At 46.4% G+C, this 17,158-nt stretch overlaps 2 protein-coding genes across 3 annotated transcripts; both read left to right on the forward strand.

Moving 5' to 3' along the window:
- On the forward strand, nucleotides 1,270-9,084 carry LOC8077479 (anthocyanidin 5,3-O-glucosyltransferase). 2 transcript variants are annotated; one of them, XR_002449885.1, is made up of 5 exons: nucleotides 1,270-3,062; nucleotides 5,060-5,145; nucleotides 8,279-8,535; nucleotides 8,626-8,698; nucleotides 8,808-9,084. XR_002449885.1 is itself a non-coding variant. In XM_002460696.2 (2 exons), exon 1 carries the CDS (start codon nucleotides 1,570-1,572, stop codon nucleotides 3,016-3,018), a length of 1,449 nt encoding a protein of 482 aa, XP_002460741.1. In that variant the 5' UTR covers nucleotides 1,270-1,569; the 3' UTR covers nucleotides 3,019-3,062; nucleotides 5,060-5,172. The 2 variants fall into 2 exon arrangements, 1 of the variants encoding a protein (XP_002460741.1); XM_002460696.2 differs by lacking the exons at nucleotides 8,279-8,535; nucleotides 8,626-8,698; nucleotides 8,808-9,084 and having other exon boundaries at nucleotides 5,060-5,172.
- Nucleotides 14,164-16,122, forward strand: LOC8077480 (anthocyanidin 3-O-glucosyltransferase 2). Its single transcript, XM_002460697.2, has one exon. The coding sequence runs from the start codon at nucleotides 14,289-14,291 to the stop codon at nucleotides 15,735-15,737; it is 1,449 nt and encodes a 482-aa protein (XP_002460742.1). The 5' UTR covers nucleotides 14,164-14,288; the 3' UTR covers nucleotides 15,738-16,122.

Below are 17,158 nucleotides of genomic sequence, written 5' to 3' on the forward strand. Positions count from 1 at the left end.
TTGTGCAGGCTGTACCCATTTTCAAAGGTTCAGACGTTCAGTAATAATGAGTGCGTAGACAGAGTTTCAGATTGTGCACAAGACTCGATAACGAACACACCTGATGTACGACGGACAGACCAATGCCAATGTACAGTACAGATGAAAGGGAGGAGGCTTACACGAGGCGGAGCCAGAGCTGGGTGCAGTTCTTCTCGGTGATGAGGCAACGGAGCATGCGCTTGGCCTTGTCGACCTCCTTGAGGCACTCCTTGTTGCTCACCATGGGAGTCATCCTTCAGCTTGCTGGGCTCATGCCATGATCCGCTGCTACTGACCTCCGGTAGTCTAGTCCGATTCCGATCGGAGAGCCGTCCATGCCGGCCCAGACCCCGGAGCACGCGACGGGCATGGCGGGGTTGCCCACGATGGTCACAACTCACAACGAAGCCGGTCTGGGCGACGGGCCACTTTTGCGGGATGCTACAGGTCGAGCTCCGCCGCCCGCTGTTGTTGGCTCCTGACTTCACTCTTCAGGACAGCCGACAGCTCCAGGAAGTACTAGAACTATCACATTTAATTTAAGTGCTGCTGCCTTCGATTAGCCAGTAAGGAGAATGTTTGGGTTTGGGTGGTGCTGCCTTCTAAGGCCTTGTTTAGTTTCCAAAAAATTTCAAGATTCCCCGTCACATCGAATCTTGTAACACAGACATAAAATATTAAATATAGATAAAAACAAATACTAATTACACAGTTTACCTATAATTCGCGAGATGAATCTTTTGAGTCTAGTTAGTCCATAATTGGACAATATTTGTCACAAACAAACGAAAGTGCTACAGTAGCCAAAACTAAAATTTTTTCCAAACTGAACAAGGCCTAAATTCAACTAAAATTTGGGTGGTACGTGGTGCTTTCGATCTTACACACAAGTACAGAGAGCGGGGAGGCAAATGTTGCCGGCCAGATGGTGAAGGTGAAGTGCAACACATTTGAAATTAAGCATGCTGGCTATATGGCAGTCAAAGAAAACATCGAAAGCATCACATTATGGACATGGCTGTTGTTTAGGATAAAGACGAACTAGCCTAGCCTTATTACCTCAGCCATACGGTTGTGAGAGAAAAACACTGCTGAATGATTTGGCAGATTTGGCTGATAAGTTTCAAAGCCGAGCGCTTGCCTGCGTCGCCGTAGATCCATACGGACATGTGGCGGTCTTTGGACCATGCATATACGCACGAAAATGACATGTGCGTACGGTCTCCTGCACGCTTAATTCCACCAATCTAGCAAGCTGTTCATCGCCGAGTCTCCGAGATGCAATTTACTCTTGGATGGGTACAGTCCCTCCGATCCAACGTAGACGTTAGAGCTGCTGCGGCCCTTCTGAATTCTGACCGTCCATTTCTACAGGTGATAGAGATTATCATCGTTGATCTCACCTACCATAATACATGGGACCACCCTCAATTTCTTTATTTGGCTCTCTGTTTTTCATTCTTTTTCCACTGATGAATTCGCTCGTATTATTAGCCACTCCCGCCACCCACCTTTTTTCCTTGTCCCATTACAAACGTCGATCCAGCAATGGCTACTCCGACCGTCGTCCTGGTGCCCGTCTGGGGCATTGGCCACTTCGTGCCAATGCTCGAGGTCGGCAAGCGGCTGCTCGCACGCAGCGCACGGGCCCTCACGATCACCGTGCTCGTTATGCCGGAGCCCGATGCGACGCGGGCGTCCGAGATCACCGAGCACATACGCCAGGAGCAAGCCACTGGCCTCGCCATCCGCTTCCACCATCTGCCATTAGTGGCACCCCCAACCGACACCTCGGGCATCGAGGAGTACGTCTCCCGCTACGTGCAGCTGTACTCGCCCCACGTCAAGGCGGCCGTCGCCGGCCTGACGTGCCCGGTGGCCGGCGTCGTCGTCGACATCTTCTGCACGACGCTGTTCGACGCGGCGCACGAGCTGGGCGTGCCGGCCTACGTGTACCTCATCGCCAGCGCCGCGATGTGCGCGCTCCTGCTGCGCTCCCCGGCGCTCCACGAGGAGGTCGCCGGCGACGTCGAGTTCGAAGACGTGGAAGGCGGCGGCGTCGACGTGCCCGGGCTGCCGCCGGTGCCGGCGTCCTGCCTGCCGACGGGGCTGGAGAACAGGAAGATCACGACCTACAGATGGTTCCTGTACAACGGCAGGCGCTACATGGAAGCCGGAGGTATCGTCCTCAACACCGTTGCCGAGGCGGAGCCGCGCGTCCTCGCGGCCATCGCCGACGGGCGGTGCACGCGCGGTGTCCCGGCACCTCCGGTGTACTCCATCGGGCCGGTGATCCCCTTCACCCCGCCCGCCGCCGCCGGCGAGCAGGCGCGCCACGAGTGCGTGCGTTGGCTCGACTCGCAGCCGCCGGGCAGTGTGGTGTTCCTCTGCTTCGGAGGCAAAGGCTGCTTCACGGCGCCGCAAGCGCACGAGATAGCGCACGGCCTGGACCGCAGCGGGCGTCGATTCCTGTGGGTGCTGCGCGGGCTGCCGGAGCCCGGCACGAAGATGCCCGCGGACGGGAACCTCGCGGAGCTGCTTCCGGCGGGGTTCTTGGAGAGGACAAAGGACAGAGGGCTCGTGTGGCCCACCAAGGCGCCGCAGAAGGAGATACTCGCCCACGCCGCCGTGGGAGGTTTCGTCACGCACGGTGGCTGGAACTCAATCCTCGAGAGCCTCTGGCATGGCGTGCCGATGGTTCCGTGGCCGCTCGGCGCCGAGCAGCACTACAACGCGTTCACGCTGGTGGCCGACATGGGCGTCGCCGTGGCGATGGGCGTGGAAAGGAAGAGGAGCAACTTCGTGGCGGCGGCCGAGCTGGAGCGAGCGGTCAAAGCTCTCATGGGCGACGGCGAGACGGTGAGGAAGGTTAGGGACAAGGTCACGGAGATGAAAGCCGCGTGCCGGAAGGCAGTGGAGGAGGGAGGATCATCCAACGTGTCGCTGCAGAGGCTCTGTGATGCGCTCGTCAAGGGCGCGGTGCACCCGAGAAAGTGATGCCGACAGAGTTCAATGACAAGGCTCAGTGCATTTCTTTCACGGTATGAAGCCATCACCCATCAGCCATCCATGGTGTACTCCTCCTTGTATTCTGTTTATGAGTTCTCTGTTCTTGTTACTCTGAGCCATTGATGTAAGTGGGCAGTAACAAAGTTCAACAAAAAAGTGGGCAGTAACACTAGTTCCAGCAATATATAACTGGGTTTCAATGGGAAAATGAGATTGTAGTAGCTGGAAACTTTGCCAGATAAACTCACATGTTCGTTTCATGGGGCTACCTAGCTAATAAGTGCTTGAAACCATCGTGTTTTCTACCTAATGGATTGAAAATCTAAGACCAAGGTACCAAGTATATTGTTATAGTATAATAATAGACGTGTGAAGACCTTATATATTTCGGATCGTGGTAGGCACCAGCACACCTTGCGAAGCAAAGAAACAATTATTATATTAAAATATAGCATAGTACAACCCCAGATTCTCCTACAACTAAAAAGACTAAAACTGGGACATTTCATTGGTGCGGTTTTGGTTTCGTCAGCCTGCCGGTCATCGTGCGTCCACTGCGGGGTTAACTTGGAACCCCCCCACCCCCTCCGTGATCACCTCCCCCTTTCCCACCGTGAGCACCAGCGACCCCGATCCCACCCCGCATCACCGCCTCGCGCACCAGAGCCACACCCCCGATCCCCTTCCGTGATCTGCAAGTCCCTCGTCGTCGGTTGCGTCGCGGGAGGAGTGTGAGTCCCCTTCCCTTCACTCGCCTTCTCCCCTCCTTCTGATCCCCTTCCCTTCGTCGTTGGAGATCTCGAGTCTTCGCGTGGGCGCCGTGGGGCTGGGCGCCAGCGGCCGCGCGCGCGTCCCGATCTCTTCGTGTGGGTGTCGTGGGGCTGGGCGCCCGCGCCGCGTCCCGATCTCTGGTCTTCGCGTGGGCGCCGTGGGGCTAGGCTCCAGCGGCCGCGTCTCCGCCGACGCCGCGGGGGAGTCCGCGCTGCGCGCCGTAGCCGTCTCCCCTCCTTCTGATCCCCTTCTCCGCCGCCGCCACGGGGGAGTCCGCGCTGCGCGCCGTCGCCGTATGCCCTGCGGCCACTGCCGCCAGTTCCTCCAGGAGATCCGCACCGCGGCGGGCATCCAGCCATACCAGTGGCGGAGGAAGGATTTAAATTGAGGTGTGGCGAGTATTAAAATAGCTAGTAAGGTGATTTCTATACAGATGCAAGATAATTCTATTCATCAAGTACAAAACATATAAGCAAAACATATAAGAGCTACATATTTAAATATTATATATGGAAGAAATCGAATATTGAGATAAAATACTGAAAAAGATGCGAATGATCGAATTCAATGGACAAACCTAGTGACACTGAAGCTTCAGTTACATTAGGAGACCTATGTAATTGCATTTCCTATGTTTCTACTTTTGAAATGCATTTTTAATTTTCTTAAGATCAATTCGAATCTCTCTCTCAATGTACTAGTGTTAATCGTGTGTTTTAATAAATGGATTGCCGGCCTGTGCACATACACTCAAGCCCACAAGCTAGAAGAGATCAAGACCCCAAGTACGTTCAGATAGAAGCATTCAGCCTTCAATGAGGCTTCTTTAGAGTATTCAAAGCAGCAGTTTAGAGTAAAAAAATCAATCTACTAGAAGCGCTAATGGCAGGAAGTAATTTAGGAGAGAGTGACTCAGAAATTGAGATATGGCAAGAGTCATACCTTGCCATATGGGTGGCTCCGCCCCTGAGCCATACCGAGCAGGGCCTCGCGTCCGAGTGGCGCACGGTGGCGTCCCTCATCCTCCGTCCCTTCGAAGCGCACGACGACGCCCTGGGCCGTCCCTTCGAAGCGCACGACGACGCCCTGGGCGTTCCATTGCTTGTTCTTTGACAAATTTTGAAAACTAAATGGGGTTCCATTGCTTGTTTTTTGTTGTTTGGCATAGCCTGTGCGTGTCGTAAGTCCCTTCTGGTTTTTTCTATCTCCAGTGAGAAGTAGAGGAATCTAAGATCATTTTCTGTGTACATTACTCCAGGATTGGGGACTTCATCTGCCATTTCTGCAGACGTATTGTGACGCCTACAAGGAGTTTCTGGACGTGAACCTGCACAAACAACACAGGTACGGTTTAAGTAATATGCAAGTCAACACTCCTTTTCAGTATGTATACTAGAAAAGATCGCGGCGTTGCCGCCAATGGCCAGTGGACGTGCCCGTTGTATTTTGTGTACAAATAAAATCATGTGAAAACAGCAATCTTCTTACTTGATTAATGATCTAATATAAATTTGGTACTATCATATATTGGCTTAGTAAATGTAGGGGCCTGATAAAACTATCTTGATTAATAACTTATAAGTAAAGGAAGGTGGGATAGGGTGTTTTTAGGATATAGGGGGAGAATATATGCCAGTTTAAATGGAACTTATGAGTAAATTATAATTATTTGGTTCAATATTTTTCAGTCTAGAGCATATAACATAGAGAACATGAGGTTCTGATACTGGTTCCAGTGTAATTAACATAATTAGAAGGTTAGGATACGTGGCGACTAATCAATTTCTCTATTATGCCATTAAGATGTATAATTAGTACTGAAAAGTTCAAGATACTAAGGACACATTTAGGAGAATTGAGTGTTACCACAACAGAATACATTATATATTAAACACACACAAATAATTGGTGTGCATAGCATAATAGAGAAAAAATAGATGTTACAAGTCAATCTTAAACTTCTGAGTCTAAACAGGAAAAAAGACTTGAGCAACCTAATCAAGTATGAGGTGGATCGGTTTCTTTGTAAAATTGTGCATCTACACCCAGTAGAACATATTCTGTTCTAGCTCCAGCACCATCCCAGCATTCCATGGCTGTGGTGGGCACCGTGGGCGGATCACTGTTCTTGCTATCTAACAACTCCAGGCTACACTGCTTACGCAGTTAGCATAGACTCCGGTGCACCCTGACACCGATTGCACCACGGACTGGGCACGCTTGCCATTGAAAATGGTGTTGAGCAACCTAGCATAGCAATGGCTCCTGATGCCTTGATGTTGCCATGGCCGGAGGGGTCGGCGACGTGGTGCACGCTCGCCACGTCAGTGTTCAGGCAGGAGCACCGACTGCACCACGGACTGGGCACACTTGCCATTGAAAATGGTGTTGAGGAACCCAACCATAGCAATGGCTCCCGACGCCTTGATGCCGCCATGGTCGGTGCGATCGGTGACATGGTGTCCACGCTCGTTGCGTCAGTGTTTAGGCAGGAGTTGTTCCTGCTTCAGTTGCACTTCGTAGAATAGTAAATGATTCTAAGTTCATAATGTTGCAGTCCAGAAATTACAATCCCGAAAGTAGAGAGATAGACAGTGTTCACCTTACCTGCTTATCTGTCCTAAAATCCTAATACATGTATATGAATTGACTATCAATTAAAACACCAAAATTATATAGATTGCATGACTTTACAGTTCCGAACTAATTGGTCATCCAATAGATTACAAATCAGAACTTAGTAAATTTAAATCATTGGTCATCACACTTACATTAAGTCATCACAGCAAGATCACCTGGATGCTCATACACCTATCTCGCAATGTAGCACTGGGAGGTATGCATTGTCTAACTTGCACAATAAAAAAATTAAATATTAAGTTCTCAGCAATCTACAATGTAGAATCATGCTTGACAGAATCTGAGATATGACATACAGCACCAGCAGGCCAAATTGCAGGAAGCAGTCATCAAGCAGTACTGCAATGGACACTTGTTTATCATTGCATCCTATTGTATATTGCAAGTTACGTGCAGATCAAATTGTAGAAAGGAGTAGCAGGTGCCTCGAGACCACAATATACCAAAATCGCACCTATTTAACTAAGTACACCTTAAAAATAAATAGTAGAGAACCATATGAGTTGGGATAGGAACACAGATCATGAATACCCTATATGCTATTAGACAGATATTTTTTCCACAACTAATTTAACTGATTAGCATACTAGATATATTCAGCCATGAGTTGGGATAGTAGTTATTGAACCTTAATGCCTACTTCTAATGCAGTTCAGAGGCAAGGATAATTCTTGTTTAGCTCAGTTCAAGCATATGTAATGGCTGGTCAAATTTGAGGTCCAGAATCAATTGGGATATGGTTACTAGCATGGAAATTACAGACGTGCAACGATAATAAAAAGATCACTTCTGAATTTTTAGTTCTAGCTTCTAGATTCTAACTAAAACTGTCCATGAAACAAACATCCGAATGTGCAAATGCAGCAAGATAGGTCACATCCTCACTCACTAATCTATAGCATCCAGGCACAAATACCCAGGCTACCTCACACATTGCCTCCTCTCAATATTATCTCTGTCACCACTTTGATTGAAGTAGCATCTGAAGCAACATACAACAAAATAAAATGTCAACAAATAGATATTTCAAACAGATTTCCAGATTTAAATAATATGCAATATTGAATAATGATTAGTGTGTCCAGGCAAAGTTTAGATAATATGCTGTAGATTATATTGATTCGCAGGAGTTCCATTGCTTGTTTTTTGTTGTTTGGCATTCCAGTTAAGATGTATTTGTCATTCTAGCAGACAACAACTTTTTTATGAACAGAATTAAACAGACAAAACTGATGAGGGTTATATGTTCAAGATTCATGTTTTGTTCCTTAAGCATTGATTGAAATAGATAGCCGTGTGTCACTTCTCAATTCACTTAGTTAACTGTTTACATTTATGCAACACTGTACTCTTTTCAAAATAACTTATGAGAATGCTTACTTTTATTTGTAAAATCCAATTGAGGTGGACTTTATACTGTCAACTGTGTTTGATGTTGTAATATCATATTTTTTTCATGGTTATTCATGACCCAGTTGCCATATTGGTCCTCTTTTGGAACTTAAATCCCAGTTGTTTGTTGCTAGGGATGCGTCCAGTGCTCTACAGAGTATGCTCATCCGGGGATGGATTTGTTTTTTTAAAAGGAAATAGTAAAACTGTGTTCTAGATAGACATAGCGAGCTGTCTTCCTGGTTTGGTCTGTGTTCACCGTTCAGTAATATAAAAAGGAACGATTCGTCGCTGAGTTCATGTATCAGTATTTTGCTGCCCATATTGTCGCGTGTGTGTTGGGGAGGGGGGAGGGGGCTCTAAAAGATGCGGAGTTCATCTCTCACTTAATTTACATTTTATTGATTTTTCCCTATAAACTATTCTAATCGTACCGTGTTTGCAGTTTCTTTTACCGTGGCTATCCTTTCGAAAATATATGCTTTATGTTTTCGACATGCGGGAAAAAATGCTCATCATGATTGACTCTAGACCTCATGAAGAGTGGTGTAAAGACACACCAGCGCTTATGTATGCCAAATACACTCTTGGATTTAGCTACAACTACACGGCCGCAGTTAATAAACATATTCCTGGATGGGATGAGGATGTTTTCAAATGGAAATTTAAACGGACAGAAAACATTGCAGAGGACATAGATGGGTAAACAACTCAAAATCACCATCGGTTACGATAACAAATACATATGGTTTAACTATTTCTATATATTGCTGATCGTGAATCTTGATACAGGTACTTAAGTGGATTTCTCGTCCTACAATATATGTCTGCATGGAATAGACCACAAGCCACACACATTTATACCGTGAGTATAACAGTTTGTCTCAGTTTTTATACAAGTTCTTTTTATAAAAACGTAGTATTATCCATGCAACACACACTAATATATATACATATACTCAAATGTGTGACAGAATGGTATGGAGATGCGGCGAAACTTATTTGTGGATTTACTAGCGCATGAAAGAAATGGATATCGAAGATTTCTTCATGCCGATATTAAACATTATCTTGGTCGTATCACCGAAAGGTTTATAAAGTAGAATTTGTGAACTTATAACAAATTGCTCTCCGTGACTATGTTTGATTTCAGAAACTTTGCTTCTTTAAAATAAATATCACTTTATAGCTGGTATTTAAGTTTTATTATAATATTATTATCTTATTGTGCGATACGTGTATTTTTAATAAAAAATGTTAGCTATCCCGCAGCAACGTACGGGCACGCTACCTAGTCTAAAATAAAGCTAAAAAACAATATTCTATACAAGTCCTCCCATAGTCATAGTCCGTTCGCTTAGCAGTATTTTTCTCTCACAACAAATCAGTAAACGATACTTTTGGTTATAGTTTATCAGTCAAACAAACAAACAAAGTCTTCTTTCTTTTAGTGAGCCTTAATCGATGTATCCGATGCTCCTGGTGAATAAGCCCTGTTGAACACGGAGTACAGTCCTCAATGTTAAATTTGTCGACCAACCTCAAAACTTTGGACCTATCACAAGGTACTACATTCTAAACTTAGACCAAAACACTTCCAAATCGAGGAAAGAGCATCGGTGTTTAAATCATTAAGTACAATATGGACCGTAGATTCAACACCTCCAACCGATAATTCAGTTTCTAAATGAACTTGCTATTTGTTGTTTATTTGGCAAAATTAGAAAATAGTCACTCCAACATTTTGGTAAAATGGTTGCCATCTTTTGGCAACTTATCATCCAGCACACCGCGTGTCCATATTTATCAACTTACTATCCAGCATATTAGTTGATTTAGTTGTTGGTTGTGGGACTTTTTTTTAAATTTATCAAGCCAAATTGGCAAACTGTTGGAGATAGAAGAAAATCTCATTTGTCATATGTTTTAGCAACTTGCCAGATCACAATAATTAACAAGTGAGTTTTACCAAGCTGTTGAAGATGCCCTGCCTAATTTCCTTCACATGGAGTACCCCTGAGTATCTTTACCGTTGCAGATAGTAACCACAATTTGACCTACTGCCAATGAATCGTGCCAACGAGCCATAGTGACAATGCCACCAGTAGATTTATTTGGAATACATCTAAAATCTGCTTAACCATCAATAATGGGTGAGGCCCTCTCCTTGTTACCGCGGCCTTTTCCGAAAGAATCCTCCTCCTCCTCCTCTCTCTCTCTCTCTCTCTCTCGTGTGGCCCATATAGACCAAAAGGTAGCCTGCTAGCTGCTGTTGGACCATGAGGTGAGGACACGTGAACATTCATCCACGATGTGTGCATGAAAGAATGGTGCATATCGGATGCATTCAACTTTTTCGAAAAGGAGGGCCCAAGGCGGCACTAGCTTGGAGAACCATAGAGTCAACGGCTATTTATCTCCTATTAGAGGAGAAAATGTAACTATTCATTCTTCATTTTTACTCACACTACTACTCCCTCCATCCCAAATTGTAACTTATTTGACTTTTTTTATCCAAGTTTGACCACTCGTCTTATTCAAAAAATTTGTGCAAATATAGTCAAATTTAAGTCATTCTTGAAAAACTTTTATTAATAAACCAATACACAACAAAAAAAAAAATAATATTTTCTACAAAACTTTGAATAAGACGAGTGGTCAAACTTGATATTAAAAAAGTCAAACGACTTACAATTTGAGATGGATTGAGTACAAAAGAAAAATTTACGAGACATTTTGAAATTAGCCTTAGAGGCGAGACCCACGGTTAATGTCTGGGATTAACCGAAGCAGTTATTTTTATTAACTGAGGTGGTCAGAGTCAACCATCTTGCAAAATCAATTTACTGAGGTGATTAGAAAATAGCCACCTTTTAAAACCAGTTAACCGAGGCACCGCCTCGGAGGCATTTTTGGAAGACCCATCTCGATTAATAGTGGTTGAACCCACTCAAAGCCCATTCAACCAAAAGGTCAGGTGCCAGTATATAATGTGAAACCCTAAGTTCCAAATACACGTTCTCTCCATTCCTCCCTCAATAGCGGCATAAAATCATCGCTCTCACTCCCATGCGGCTTCTTCACCGCCACTCCCTCCACCTCTCGGGCCTCCATCCCTCTGCCTCTCCCTCAACCTCACTCAAGTGGATCTAGAGCCTCCCTCCCTCTCCCTCTCCCATGTGGCTTCTTCACCAGCGACCAGGCGGCACGACCTCGTGGCCTCACGGGCACCGGTGGCCCGATGGCTTTGCCCCACGACAACTGCCTGGCGGCACAACGCGCGGGCACGGTTTCCCCGCGGTGCAACGCGACGGCCCGGCCTCGCCCCTCCTCTCGTCTCCCGGTGTTGGCGTGGTGGCTGGGGGCCGCAGCTGCATCCTTGCTGCAGATCCAGCGGCGGGTGGCAAACGACACGATCTCACAACGTTGCTATTGCCATCGGGCGACCAGATCCCGAGGCAGGCGGACAGATCCTAGCGATCCAGCGAGGATGCATCAGTGGTGAGTTGTGGTGGCGGCGACGTGTGCATGGGCTCAACGGGCCCATAAATGGGCTTGTCCATTTTTTTTGTTTTTAAAATTTGATTAATTGAGGCGGACATCCATCGCCTTATAAAATATTATACTATTTATCATGACCTTTTGTTCAAGATGGTTGGTTTGTCTGTTTCGATTAATCGATTTTGCTCGTCTCAATTAAAGTTTTGTGCAGTAGTGTCACCCGTATCTATCTCAAGGCTACAAAGGCTACAATTTAACACCTGTACTCATTAGTGGATACAGCACGTGATCACCATTCACGCCGATCTATTTTCTTAGGAATGTCGATTATCAGGGGGCGGGGGTTTATTTGGCCCCACGCGGCACGAGATATTGTTTACAAGATGTTTACATTTCCTGAGATATGGAGTTTACGGGCAACTCCCTAGGCTATTTGGCTAAGTAGCCTATGCTTTTTTTCCCTTTTATGTTAAGGATGTCGTCGTGATGTGTAGTGTACTCATGTGTAGTGTCATTTTCCTTATCTAATGGTAGCAGATATGCACGTTTAAAAAAAATTATTACCCTTAGCTCCCTGTCATTCTAGAGCTGATGTGTTCCTATTTGTTTAGCTGAAAGTATTGATTGTTTCGTTAATTTATTATGAAAAAAATACTGCTGAATGGCTCGTTGATTTGATTGAGAAATCGAGATCCTTAGAATAGATCGAGATTTAGTGACTTTGTTCAGTAAATTTAGGATGTAACTTTCTCTCAATATCAGCCCTCCAAATCAGATCTAAAGGGTGTCGTTCCTCTCGTCATGGAGCCATCTGTCACTAGCTTGTTGGCTTGATTTTTCTTCCCTTGGGTTTCCATTCGCTCCATTAGAGCACTTCCAATGCTAGAAACTATATATAGTTTCTATATCTATTAATTTCTATAGACACTATGTATAGAAACTATTGGATAGTTTCTATACAATAATTTGTTATCTAATTATATTCATTCTCTCTCTATTCTCAACCAATTATATTACTTCATGTTTTGGATTTCGCGTAGACATGGTTTCTAAGTTAGATCCAGTTTCTATAATTTTTGCTCTCTCTTTTCAATAACTACCTTACCACATCAGCAAAATATTTAGACGACACCATAATTAATGTCTATAATAGTTTCTGTTATTGGAACTGTCCTTGCGCTTGCACGAGCGGACGTGCTTCTCGGTTTGTCGCACCGTCCTGCGCGCCGTCTCGGACGAGGCTTCCAGCGACGAACTGTCAAAGCTGATGATGCATCGCTGCCGTGACATGCGGCGCTCCGTGGGCAAGGAACGATGGCACGGTGGTGAGCATGCACGCTTCCGGCGTATAGGACGGCACGGGCCTCGGGTCGCGGTGTGCACACATGGCCACCGCAGAGGGTGACGAGGAGAGCGTGCACGACCAGCACATTGCTGGCTGCCAACGCTGCGAGCGTGCATGCGTGGCCAAAGGGGAGAGGCGGCACGACAACCTAGCGGCCGGCACGTAGAGCGACGCGGCAAGCTGGCTCGCAGACCTTTGCGTGAAAGGAGCAACCTTTGCACAAGGTTTACGTCCAAAATCTAAAAACATTTTAATTTTTTTCTCACTGAATTTTAAAGCGCATAGAGCATTAAATATACTAGATAAAAAATAATTAATTATATAATGTGTCTAGAAATAAAAAAATTCATTTAAACTTAGTTAATCTATAATTCAATAATAACTATTAAATACAAATAAAAATACTAAGTACCTAAAAACGTTTCACTGGAGAATCTATTGCAGTATGCAAGTAGGCCTTGTTTAGTTCCAAAAAGTTTTACCAAAAATTTTAGATTTTTCGTCACATCGAATTTTGCGGTACATACATAGAATATTAAATATAGACAAAAACAAAAAACTAATTACACAGTTTAACTGTAATTTGTGAGACAAATCTTTTGAGTCTAGTTAGTTCATAATTAGACAATATTTATCAAATACAAACGAATCTGCTACAGTATTCGAAATTCCAAAATTTTGGCAACTGAACAAGGTTGCAAACGGAATTGACTATTCGTTCCTTCTTATCCGGGGTTAGGATCTTTTTATGGAGGAGAGCCGGAGATTCTAGGTAAAGAATCGACAGTTAGACTCTGTTTTTGCTCGCCCGGTTGGGTTGATATTGTTCTTGTTTGTATCCTGGCGAATTGGATTAGATAAGACCAGTCTCAATGCATGTTTTATGAAAATGTCATGCACATTAAATAGGGTGCCACATAAGCAAAATTGCTGACTTGGTAGGATCATTAAATGAAGGAGTTTCATCAGATGAGAGAGGAGTTTCATCCCCATAAAACTCATATAGCACGGTTACCTAGTTTATAGTTTTGGTAACTGTGTCATGAAACTATGTATTGAGACTGGCCTAAGCACTCTTGGTTTCTTTTCTTGGTTGTGTCATTGTGTGTATGCCCCGTCGGAGATCCATCGCCAAATGATTTTATCTTCCTGTCAAAACACACCATTAAATTATCGTACGTTGTCGTTTCGATTGATGCCGCCAGTCTGGTATCATCGACGAGAACAACAGCCACTTTAATATTTTCTAGGAGAAGTAGGAACTACGTCTGGTTCTCCATGAGGCCTTGTTTAGTTTAAAATTTTTTTGCTAATTTCCCGTTACATCAAATTTTGTAGCACATATATAGAACATTAAATATAAATAAACATAATTTAATTACACATTTTACCTATAATTTGCAAGACGAATCTTTTGAGTCTAATTAATTTATAATTGATCAATATTTATTAAATATAAACAAAAATAGTATAGTGATCATTTTGCAAAAAAATTGGAACTAAACAACGCCTTCGTATAAAACAAAGCCAATATTCTGATTCCTCTTGTGCTGCAATCCCTCCAACAAGTCCAGCAAAAAGAGCACACTGTTGGCCTCGTCCATCGTCAATGGCTGCCGCAACCATGGTCTTCCTTCCGTGCTGGGGATCCGGTCACTTCATGTCCATGATCACGGCCGGCAAGCGGATGCTCGACGCCAGCGGCGGTGCCCTCTCTTTGACCGTGCTGGTCATGCAGGCCCCGACGCCAGCCAAGGCGTCCGAGGTCGAGGACCACGTGCGCCGTGAGTCATCGTCCGGCCATGACATCCGCGTCATCAATCTCCCCGCCGTCGAGCCGCCGACGACCGACTGCGTGGCCCCCGAGGAGTTCACCTTCAGGTACATCCAGCTCCAGGCTTCCCATGTCGAGGAGGCCATAGCCGGGCTATCGTCCCCGGTGACCGCCATCGTCTTCGATCTCTTCTGTACGCCCCTGCTCGACGTGGCCGGCGACCTCGCCGTGCCGCGGTATGCGTACTTCGCCTCCACGGGCGCGTTCCTCGCGCTCACGCTGCGCCTTACGCTGGCGGGAATCCGCGAGGACCTCATCGTCAGGCTCAAGCAGACGGAAGGCACGGTGGACGTGCCGGGGCTGCCGCCGGTGCCTGTGTCCTACATGCCGGCGTGCCTGTCGGGCAGTAAGATCGGCAACTGCGAGTGGTTCGAGTACTGCGGGCGCCGCCTCATGGACACCAGCGGCATCATCATCAACTCCTCGGTCGAGCTGGAGCCGGGGGTTCTCACCGCTATCGCGGACGGCCGCTGCGTGCCGGGCCGCCCGGCTCCGACCGTCTACGCCATCGGCCCGGTGATCTGGTTCGCCGCCGCGCCTGAGCATCAGCAGCCGCACGCGTGCGTCCAGTGGCTCGACACGCAGCCGTCGGGCTCAGTCGTGTTCCTCTGCTTCGGAAGCAACGGGGTCCTGGACGCAGCGCAGGTCAGGGAAGTCGCCGCTGGCCTGGAGCGCGGCGGTCACCGCTTCCTTTGGGTGCTGCGGGGCGCGCCGGCCGGCGGCTCGCGCCACCCGACGGACGCCGACCTGGACACGGCGCTCCCCACGGGGTTCCTGACGAGGACCCGGGGGCGCGGGCTCGTGTGGCCTGCCTGGGCGCCGCAGAAGGAGATCCTGGCCCACCCGGCCGTCGGCGGCTTCGTGACCCACTGCGGTTGGAACTCCATCCTGGAGAGCCTGTGGTTCGGTGTGCCGATGCTGCCGTGGCCGCTCTACGGAGAGCAGCACCTGAACGCGTTCGAGCTCGTGAGGGAGATGGGCGTCGCCGTCCACCTCAAGAATATGGACGTCACCGAGGCGGACATGGTCGTGGAGGCAGCCGAGGTGGAGGCGGCGGTGCGGGGCCTGATGGGCGGGACAGAAGGAGGCAGGAAGGCCAAGGAGAAGGCCGCGGACATGAAGGACGCGTGCCGGAACGCCGTGGTGGAGGGCGGGTCCTCGTACGTTGCGCTTCGGGAGCTCATGCGCGGTCTCTGCCCCGGCGGGGTGGCACCATCGCCGTGACGGCTGGGGAGGTTCGCTGTTTTACGGTCGAAAATGGGCCGTCGGCATGCGTCGTGATCAGTTTGGTGCGATGTTTGTAACAGGACACACACCACATATTAGTCAGTCAGGCGCGTTAAAAATCTAGATAACCTTCGGGCGGCAGTGCGAACACGTGTGGAACAATGAGCACTACCATAGATTGCTCATCACCACCGGATCTAAATCCCTCTCCACATCACCGTCGGTTATCGCCGTCGTTTATGAAAGTTGTCGGTGATAACCTCGATTATCATTGCCAGTTTTGCGTGATAAATTTCATGATTGCCAGATCAACGTTTGGTCTAGCAATGATGTCGTTACCATCCTTCGTGGTGTCGACTTAGGTCTGGTTTAGTCCCAAAAATTTTTGGTTTGAGATACTGTAGCATTTTTGTTTTTGTTTAACAAATATTGTCCAATATGCACTAACTAAATTCAAAAAATTCAAATCTCGTGATTTACAGGCAAACTGTGCAATTAGTTTTTATTTTGGTCTATATTTAATGTTTCATGCATGTGCCGCAAGATTCGATGTCATGAAAGTTTTCAAGATTTCCCGTCACATCGAATCTTGCGGCACATGCATGAAGCACTAAATGTAGACGAAAACAAAAGCTAATTACATAGTTTGTCTATAAATCACGAGACGAATCTTTTGACCCTAGTTAGTCTATAATTAAACAATATTTGTCATAACCAAACGAAAGTGCTGCACATCTAACAAGGCCTGATCTAGCAACAATACGCTAAATACTAAGGCCGTTCGGGCGTATGAAGTGATAATAATGATGAAACCATCAACGTCAGTTGGGGATATGATCTGTTGTTAACAATAGAGACGTCAATGATGGTCTGGCTAACGATCCGACAATGATAATGGAGACAGTTGAGTGTACGATACAGTAGTGATGATGGAGACATCAACGTAGGTCTAGCATGTGATCCGGCGGTGATGTTGGAGATATCAACGTCGATTGGACGAACGATCCGGCAGCTAGACATCAATGTTGGATTGATATACAATCCAACAGTGATGATAGAGACATCACCGTCGATTTGGCATATGATCCGTCGAAGATTGAGTATACATCATCGTCACCCTTGAGTTTGATCTAGCAGGATGGTTTGTCCATCACTGCTAGTGCAACTTTTTTCTGATAGTATTACCACTATTATCATCGTGATTACTATATCACCAATGATTTGGTTAGGCCGGTGGTAATACTATATTATTTCTAATACAATTTTAATATATCATAATAATAATACCATTAGTATTTTAAATACATCAAATCTAGAACGTACACAATGCATCAAAATATACATCATTGTCGAACCGCGAGTCCATGCAACAAATTCAACCACACAGTGCCTAGATCGTTACGCCTTTCGTGTGGGTT

Source organism: Sorghum bicolor, chromosome 2 (assembly GCF_000003195.3).
Source record: "Sorghum bicolor cultivar BTx623 chromosome 2, Sorghum_bicolor_NCBIv3, whole genome shotgun sequence".
Taxonomy (NCBI): domain Eukaryota; kingdom Viridiplantae; phylum Streptophyta; class Magnoliopsida; order Poales; family Poaceae; genus Sorghum; species Sorghum bicolor.

Coding starts and splice junctions, on each gene's coding strand:
- LOC8077479 (XM_002460696.2), top strand. CDS start 1,570: ATGGCTACTCCGACCGTCGTCCTGGTGCCCGTCTGGGGCATTGGCCAC.
- LOC8077480 (XM_002460697.2), top strand. CDS start 14,289: ATGGCTGCCGCAACCATGGTCTTCCTTCCGTGCTGGGGATCCGGTCAC.